Genomic DNA, 9,212 nt, shown 5'->3' with positions numbered 1-9,212 from the left:
CCACTAAGTGTTGCATAACTACTTGACATAGCTCCGTCCTGTTTACACTTTTTTCATGAAATTACACGTGGAAATCAAAACTGTAAAAAAAATACAAATTACGCTTATTTATATGCAGTAATATTTCAGAGTGGAGTGCAATTCATGACTAATTATAGCAAAAGCGGTCTACCAGACCCCGGCTATCGTTTGGCGGATGGCAGGTAGGAAGCTATGGTTGGACCTCGAGCGGTGCCTAATCTCTTACCCGCCTTCCCTGTTTGGATAGACTATACCAACGATCGGAAAATCTGGACTACTCCTTCCGTTGTTTATTTCTCACGCACAAGAACCCCCTACACGGGTTCTTACTCACGCCATTCATTGTGCCCTAGTATGTCATGTTATGACCGACTATCTCGAATTTTCGTCATGACTCACGCCAGGCTTGGGGAAGGACAGGGTATGGCAAATACCGCAGCAAGAAGTGTGAAAACCCCCCTACGCACCCAAGACTGGAAGCAATAAAAAGGTTTCACAAATGAAGCGGCGGTAGACGGAGGGGGAAAGATTCTCTTTCCTTTATACGCAGCTGAGTCAGGGTCATTCGGATTTCAGAAATGTTTTGGGCTTAGGCCGGAAAGGATCTGGGTGAAGGTCTTCCCTACTCTCTTTGCTGAGAGGTTTACCCTGCAATAAATCCTTTTGTTCTGGCGGTCTCTGTATCCCAGTAAAAGAGAAGTTTGCTCTCCATTCGGCAATTCAAATATGAATTTTTACTTCTCTAAACAAGATTTGTCTTCGTTACTTTGTGCATGCAGACATCACGATAGTTACCAGAAAAATTTCCCTGCGAAATCCTCGCTATTATTGATCAATATTCATATGCTCCTTTGGGATAGTTGCATTTTGATCAACTTTAGAAATTATTATGTGTAAAATGAGACAGAAAATATTTACGAATTGTAGCAAGTTGGTATAGCCTCAGTTGACATTTGGAAGGGCTGATGAATGACACGAAAAAATCGTTTACACGAATTCCTTCATGAAAATATTTTTTAATATTTTCCAAGCACTCACTACATACTTTCAACATGTGCGATGCACACATATTCCTTTCACAAATTTCACAAAACAATTTAGTTTTTATGTCTTTGGCTCTGGGGCAAATTACACACCTTCCACTTCCTCTTCTCCGCTTTTCCTGTGGCTCCGATATTGATGGCTCTCCGTATTTCTCTAACGTTTTCCTAAATTCTTTTGGCAAATTTTTTTGTGTACTTCTCTGGGCAATAAAAGGTTTTGTTAAGCCTTTAGCAATTTCTCGGAGGAATGTTCTTCTATTTGTCTTAATTTCAGGATGTAAGTTCCTGAAAATAACGAACGCATTGATGCCCAATGTATTCATCAAATGATAAAAAACCACCATAGACCATCTCCTTGTGTTTCTGGCAACACTATAGGTAGCGCACATTTCATCTACCGTATCTACACCACCTTTCGTAGAGTTGTAAAAGGATATCATTTCCGGTTTTTTTTTCTCACCTGTGGTCGGATCAATGCTAATATCAAATGATGAAAGAAAACACTCCAATGGCCGTAACAAGGGACCTCGTCACAGGTGTAAACCAAAACACTGTGTGGTATGCTGGAACGGGAAAATTCGCAGCAGTGACCAACCCCAGCCTCTCAACCGGAAACCCTTCACAAACACACGATCAACAGTGTAGAAACCTTCGCGAGGGTTTTGTGGGACCTCGCTAAGGCTGCTCACGTTGAAACCAATCACTCGCTTAACTATGAACGAACCTTCGCGAGGGTTTTGGGGGGCCTCGCTAAGGTTGCTCAAGTTAACCCTTTCAACGCGGAGGCTATTTTTTGTATGGCTTTCCCCTGACTGAATGCATTTTTTTGGGTTTTTCAGTAATACTGTACCTAAGAAACAATTATTCTTCAGGAATTAAAAAAAAAAAAATTTTTTAATGCTAAAAATTTAAATTTTTTCAACGGACGTGAATTCACGTCCTCAGCCATACGCTTGAGGCCGCTTTGAGTTATGCAGGGTAGTATCATCGCCCCTTTGCGACCATATATCTCTCCTAAGTTTTTAGCTACCCCTATTGCTGGGAAAAAATGCAAAGCCTTTCAAATATAGTTATGCAATATGAAGTCTTATTTTTATATTGATTTAAAATTCCATAGTCATACTTTATCAATTTTGTAATTATTTTGCAAATGCTGAAATTTTTCTGCTAAAAACGCGATCTGCTATAACGGTTACTACAACGACTAAATAGCTATTTCTCGCACTCGTTCTTATGTTCTGTGAAATAATAGAATGAAATATGCTGTATGCTATTTTGACATTTGAATCTAATATTTTTTTTTTATTTCGTTACGAAATTTTGCAGCAAGAACTAACACAGTTTCTAGCAGGATTTATAAATGAAAAAAAACTTTTAAAACAAGCATAATTTATTTTTACATAGCGCTAAACAAATAAATAATATACACAAAATGCAATCGCACAAATTCAAAACAAGCACAAAATCCTTTTACAATACTATTTACAAATTTAAAAACGTAAAAATAGAACAGAAATTACAACTTCATCAGACTGCAGAGCAAAAAAAACATATTATTTATACACAAATAAAAAAATACAGTTTCCATCATTGCAATTATTATGTACAAATATTTACAACCGCATATTTTCGTGGAAGGCCGTGAAACATGTGTCGACGCAGAGGGGAGGGTGTCCCTCGCAAGCAGGGCAAAAGAACGTTGTGTCTTTTCTTATCCCCTTCTTCTGGCATTCCCGGCACCTTCTTTGCACCGTTCTGTTCCTCTTGCTTTTTTCGTCAATTGGAAGGGTGTGAGGGAAATGCCTTGATAAGCCTACGCCTCTGGAAGGGACTGAAGGGGAAGGGCCTGAAGGGCGAGTGAAAGCAGGTGAAAGTAAAGATTTGATTACCGAAAGCCGAAAGTCATAAAATGAATATCTGGGATGTAATTTCTTATACAAATAATAGCTATTGAGGAGGAGAAGGTGGAAGATGTGAATGCCCAACTTCTTGTACCACTTGAGAGTTTTTCGCTCAATTGGATAATAGGACATCATCTGATCAGTATGATCAATGCCCCCCATTGCCTCGTTGTATCTTGCAATTGCCTCAGGTTTGGGTATGGTTCCCCCTCCCCTTCGGCGGGGGACATCGATCATTTCGCCGCTATACTGCGAACTGATCATCAGTACTTCTCTCTTGTCTTTCCACTTCATGACGCAGACACCGTCATCAGTGTAGGCATTCACAACTTCCCCCTTCTTTAATTTTTTTGAATTAATTTGGGGAGGATTACCCTTCCGGTTAGTTCTCAAAGTTCCGGTACAATAGGTCTTCCGCTCCAGTAGTTGGTGGGCCAAATTGACACTGTTGTAATAATTATCCATAAATAATGAATGGCCAGCATCAAGGTGACCCTCCATTAGCTTATTCACAACAGTGTCAACGTGGCCTCGGCCTCCTACATCAGCGTCACTAGATCCTGTGTAAACGATAAATCTGAGAACTAAACCGGAAGGTTCCGTTAGCATATAAATTTTGATTCCATATTTATGTTTCTTCCCCTTCAAAAACATTCGGAAAACAAGTCGCCCCCTCCAGAGAAGCATAGACTCATCAACGCAGAGTTTTTGCGTCGGAGTCACGGCATTACTTACTGAGTCATGAAAGAGGTCTATTAGGGGGCGAATTTTATATAGTCGGTCATTTGGCTGAGGCTGACCAGGTTCTGGGTTTTTCGCAAAGTGCAAACATTGCAAAATACCCGAGAACCTGTCACGGCTCATGCATCCCCGAAAGCAAGGAAAGTTAAATAGGAAGTCCTTGCTCCAGAAGTCCGATATCCTATTTAATCTGATTGTTCCCATGTGGTACAGGACGCCTAAAAATACAAGGAACTCCTCTTTCGTCAAGGATTTCCATTTAACAATCCTTGCTTTCGGGGCTACATTCTGCGCCTTCAGCTCGTCGGCAAATCTATTTGTCTCTCTCACAGTCAATTCGAGGATACTGTCAGTCAGTAAAAGATTAAAAAAGTCGGGGGGTTGGTCTCCTTGAGGTGAAGCAGTCATACCAGGGGTCTGGGTAAATGGAATGGGGTCTATTGTCGGTCTGCCAGAAGTCCAGGTGTAGGTGGTCTGTCTTAGTCTGGCAGTGGTGGCTTGCGAAGAGGTACTCGGGAGGCCTGAATCTGGGGATAGCAAGTCATTACCCTGCGAGGGATCCTCTTCCTCCTCCGAATCATCGTTATCACTCCCGCTGCAATCCGTTTCATCGGAGAAGGTACTATCTTCTTCCTCACTGTCATCTTCCTCTTCTAGCAGCCTCCGGAGTTCCTCCGTGGAGGTTATTACTCCCGAAGCTGCCATTCTCCTCGACTTCGGTGGAGGAATGTCCTCCGTATTATCCTGAGGATCAGGAGTACGCGGGGGACTGACTTGAGAAGTCGAGGGTTGAGGACTCTCCCTAAGGGTGGATTGCTCCACACCCCTTTTTTTTCCTCCCCGAGTTTTAACCATTCTGAAACATGATAAATGAAAGCATAGTATGATGGCATACTTTTATGGACTAAAAAAACATTTTGGATAATAATGTAAATTTTCCACTATTTATAAGATCTCGATTAAAAAAAAGAAAGACCTGATTTTAGTAACATATTGGTTCAATGATGAATGAATAAATTAGCGAATATAGCAAAATCTTTGTTTATTTAAAAAAAACTATGGCGAGTTTGGTGTCGTTTTCCATCATTTTAAAAAAACTTTCTAAATATGGTATGTGTATCATTCATTAGAAAACATTTAGCTTGTATCGCTATGCTATTAAATGCCGAAGAATAACTCAGATCTACTCCACTCCCATTGTCATAGGCCGGGGTAGGGTGTTTGCCTGCGGAGGATTATAAGGGTTGAACCTGCAGGTACCCGGAGACCAGCGGCCGTCCCGTTTTACACAGAGCATGGGCAGAGCTATTTACCGCTGGGAGATGACATGCATTCCGAAATATTCTCAGAGGGAATCCCCGAGCCAGTCGGTAGACCATTGAACTCTGCTTCATAATAAGAAAATATCCTCTGACGCCATCCTGCTTGAGGGTTCTTCCGCCCCAACACCCTCATCCCTAATGCTTTTCACGTGGCAATAAACCCTCTTTGTGTCTGCGAAACTTCCGAAAGCAGGGCCAAGAAGGTCGCGCGGCACCCCGGCAACTGATCAAACAAAAGAATATACGGAGAGAGTGAAAGGTATCTGAAAAGAGTGAAATGTCGAAGACTACTAAAGATATTGCTAGCGACCACTTCAACTCCAACTTTCAAAACATCCTTTTCTGAACAGCCAAATCTCTAACGGGAATGACAACACTCCCACGGATAATTCTTTTTCTTGATTTCCTGATTATGCAGATACCAAGAACACAAAGTTATTTTCATTCGTAATGAACAAAGATATTTTGTTACGCAGCAAGCGAGGACCGCAAAATTTTAACAAGAATACCAAAATGTTCTTTGATATCGTGTCTTATTTTTTATGTTTCCAGCATTATGACAGTGGTAATTAATCACAAATAACAGCAACAACACTTTCAACCTTCAGTAATGAAGGCAATATGTGCTTATACTTACTAGTAATAGGTACGAGTTTACAAAGAAAAATTAACAATTTATGCATGAATTTGTAATGCACTGGTCCGAGGATTAAATATAAAAATTTAGGAGCGCATAACTGTCATTTGAAAAACAAAATAAATGAAAATGTTACATGAGCAAAAATAAAAAATAGCTACGTTTCGCAAAAAAATATTTTGAAGCAAAAAGAGTATAACATAATGATTCATTAACTCACCCAAATTGAAGGCAGACGAAGGAAACAAAGTTGATAAATACACAGGATCGGGATGTTTACAGCTCCTGAATTCTTCAATAAATTCTTTGCTGCTGCAGTATCTTGTGTAGGAAGTAATAAGAAGAAATAATGAATACACGGTACATGGGTGTTTAAAATAAAAATAGGATCTATGCACAATAAATGATAAAAAATGCATTCAATGCTTCATCGCCATATTTCATCGCTAGTACGTGAAGAATATTCGAAGAATATTTTGGATAACGAAAATTTATCGCCGTAAAAGTCGAAAAAAAAAATAAACTGAAAATTTTCATTTTCTTTTTACTTGAAAAACATAAACCTAGTTATCAAAATACATATCTATAACACATATATCAACGCACAATTAGGTAAATAAAAGGCAAATCACGCATAATTACAACAGAAAATGAAATGGAACAAGGAAAAAAAAATGTTTACGTACCTCCAAGTGAAAGCGTCTTCGACCGTAATATTCACCCCAGCAAGAAGAACTGACCTTCCCCAAGCGATGGTAGGGCTGTAACTGACGGCTGTGAGCCTGCAAGAGCCCCTCCGAACGACTTGGACGCAGTGGTGCCGCTATTAAAGCCGCCGGGTATTGGACGTGAATTCACGTCGGGCCGCCATTAGCTAGGAATCGCTGGACGTGAATTCACGTCCAGCCGCGCGGAAAGGGGAAACACACACACACACAATCACACAAGCAACACTTACTCCGTGGGTATAAACTCCGGGAGAATATGCTCAAAACTGAGCGATGGAACTGCCACCTGGACGGGAAAAGCGTACCGGTTTCGGAATCCAAGATTCCCTTCTCAACGCACCTGAGGACAAAGCTTCACTTCAACAAGGTTGAGTGGCGAAAAAACAATAGACACCGCTGAAATATATGTAGAGGAGAGTGTAGGGGAGGGGAATGGTTGTGGTGTAGAGGGTGGAAGAGGAGAGGGGGAAATTGTGGTTGGACGTAAGGTATGGGGGGGGGGGCGGAATAGGAGGGGAAGAGTTAACGGACGGAGGTAGAGAAGGGGGGGGGGGGAAGGGGGAAAGGGACGGATTAACTTGGACGGAGGGTGGGGGAACGTGACGTAAGGATGACCGTTACGGAGTGGAAAATAACTGAGGGCGTAACGTTCTCAGTGCAAAAGAGAAAATAGAGAAGAATATGGGATGGGACCTTCATCACTATTAAGGAGTTTCCCTTTGTTTTTATAAATGTAAATGCTCTCGTATGCGTCGAGGAAGTGTTTTGATGTTTGTTTCAATAGAGTTAGGTTGTCTAGGGTAATTTCGTGGTCTGTGTCCGTAAGGTGTTGTGCAATGCTGGATTTCTCAGGTTTATTGTTTTTGTAATATGAGAGGTGTTCTTTGTATCTGGTGAGAATGTTGCGTCTTGTTTGACCTATGTAGGAAGCTTGGCAGGAATTACAATTAATCTGATATATGCCGGATTTTTCTTGAAGAGGTATTTTATCTTTACTGGTGCCTAAAAGTTGTTTTAGTTTGTAGTCGTTGGTGTACGTGATTGTAGTGTTAATTGAGTTGAAGACTTTGTCTAGACCTTTTGTTATGGTGGGGTAAAACGGGAGTTTGATGAATCTTTTTGATAGGTCTTTTTTGTGTATGGTTGAGTTGTTGATTAAGTGTTTGAATTCATGTTTTTTCAAGATGTGGTCGATTAAAGAAGTAGAGAATCCGTTCTGTTTGGCAATATTTTTAATGAAGAGTAAATCTTTGTTGAATGCTGGTTTACTAAGAGGTATGTTTAAAAGTCTATTAATGAGGGAATGGAAGGCAGCAAATTTATGGCTTGGATGAACAAATGAGTAGTTGTGTATATAATTTGTTGTGCTGGTGGGTTTTCTGTATATGTCAAAAACGATTTTGTTTTCGGATCGTGTTAGGAAGAGATCGAGGAAGGGAATTGAGTTATCGATCTCAGTTTCTATGGTGAACTTTATGGAAGGGAAAAGGCTGTTTAGGTTGTCTAGGAAAGTATTCAGTGAGCATTTCTTTGTGTCAAATACGGCAAAAATGTCATCCACATATCGTAAATAAATGGAAGGGAAGTAGGAGAATTTCTTCTTGAAGGTTGTTTCGAAATGCGTCATGAAGATGTTGGCAAGAAATGGCGAGAGTGAATTACCCATAGTAGTACCGAAATTTTGTTTGTAGTATTTCCCTTTAAAGGTAAAATAATTTTGGTTCATTACTAAATTCGTGAGGCGTATATACTCGTCTATGGTTTTCTGATCTAAAGATAGGGATTGAAGCCAAGTTCTTAGTGAATGAATGGCTGTGTCAATAGGTACACTTGGAAATAAATTCGTTACATCAAAAGAAACCATGATCTCGCCTTCAGAAAAGATAAAGTTTTTAGTTTTGTTAACAAAGTCTACGTTGTTCTTAATGGAATGCGGACTCTGGAAGTTGAATTGTGCAAACTGGGCAACTAACCATTTAGACAACAAATAGGTTGGGGAGTCGATCCCTGATACAATGGGTCTCATTGGGCAATTGTCCTTGTGGACTTTGGGTAGGCAATATAACCTAGGGAGGGTAGGATTGGAAACATTCAGTTTGAAAGAAGTGTTTTTGTCTATTAAAGCAGGGCAATCTTTGAGTACTGATTTAAATTGAGAAATTAATTGCCTAATAGGGTTTTTGGTTATCTCGGAATATGGCCCTGTCGATAATAAAGTAGTGACTTTATCGTAGTACGTAACTTTGTCAAGTATGACAACAAGGTTGCCTTTATCAGCTTTCATCATTTGACCTTGTAAATTCAGATTAATTGTAATTCCTGCCAAGCTTCCTACATAGGTCAAACAAGACGCAACATTCTCACCAGATACAAAGAACACCTCTCATATTACAAAAACAATAAACCTGAGAAATCCAGCATTGCACAACACCTTACGGACACAGACCACGAAATTACCCTAGACAACCTAACTCTATTGAAACAAACATCAAAACACTTCCTCGACGCATACGAGAGCATTTACATTTATAAAAACAAAGGGAAACTCCTTAATAGTGATGAAGGTCCCATCCCATATTCTTCTCTATTTTCTCTTTTGCACTGAGAACGTTACGCCCTCAGTTATTTTCCACTCCGTAACGGTCATCCTTACGTCACGTTCCCCCACCCTCCGTCCAAGTTAATCCGTCCCTTTCCCCCTTCCCCCCCCCCCCTTCTCTACCTCCGTCCGTTAACTCTTCCCCTCCTATTCCGCCCCCCCCCCCATACCTTACGTCCAACCACAATTTCCCCCTCTCCTCTTCCACCCTCTACACCAC

General features: G+C 40.5%; 1 protein-coding gene across 1 annotated transcript; it reads right to left on the bottom strand.

Annotated features, from left to right (window-relative positions):
- Positions 1-2,457: 2,457 nt before the first annotated feature.
- LOC124170455 (piggyBac transposable element-derived protein 4-like) lies at positions 2,458-6,579 on the bottom strand. Its single transcript, XM_046549179.1, has 3 exons — positions 6,352-6,579; positions 5,886-5,986; positions 2,458-4,562 (listed from the first exon to the last, which is right to left on the bottom strand). The coding sequence occupies exon 3, from the start codon at positions 4,559-4,561 to the stop codon at positions 2,678-2,680; it is 1,884 nt and encodes a 627-aa protein (XP_046405135.1). The 5' UTR covers position 4,562; positions 5,886-5,986; positions 6,352-6,579; the 3' UTR covers positions 2,458-2,677.
- Between the last annotated feature and the right edge of the window lie 2,633 nt (positions 6,580-9,212).

This window comes from Ischnura elegans, chromosome 13, assembly GCF_921293095.1.
Source record: "Ischnura elegans chromosome 13, ioIscEleg1.1, whole genome shotgun sequence".
NCBI lineage: Eukaryota > Metazoa > Arthropoda > Insecta > Odonata > Coenagrionidae > Ischnura > Ischnura elegans.
This window is presented reverse-complemented; position numbering and strand designations above follow the sequence as displayed.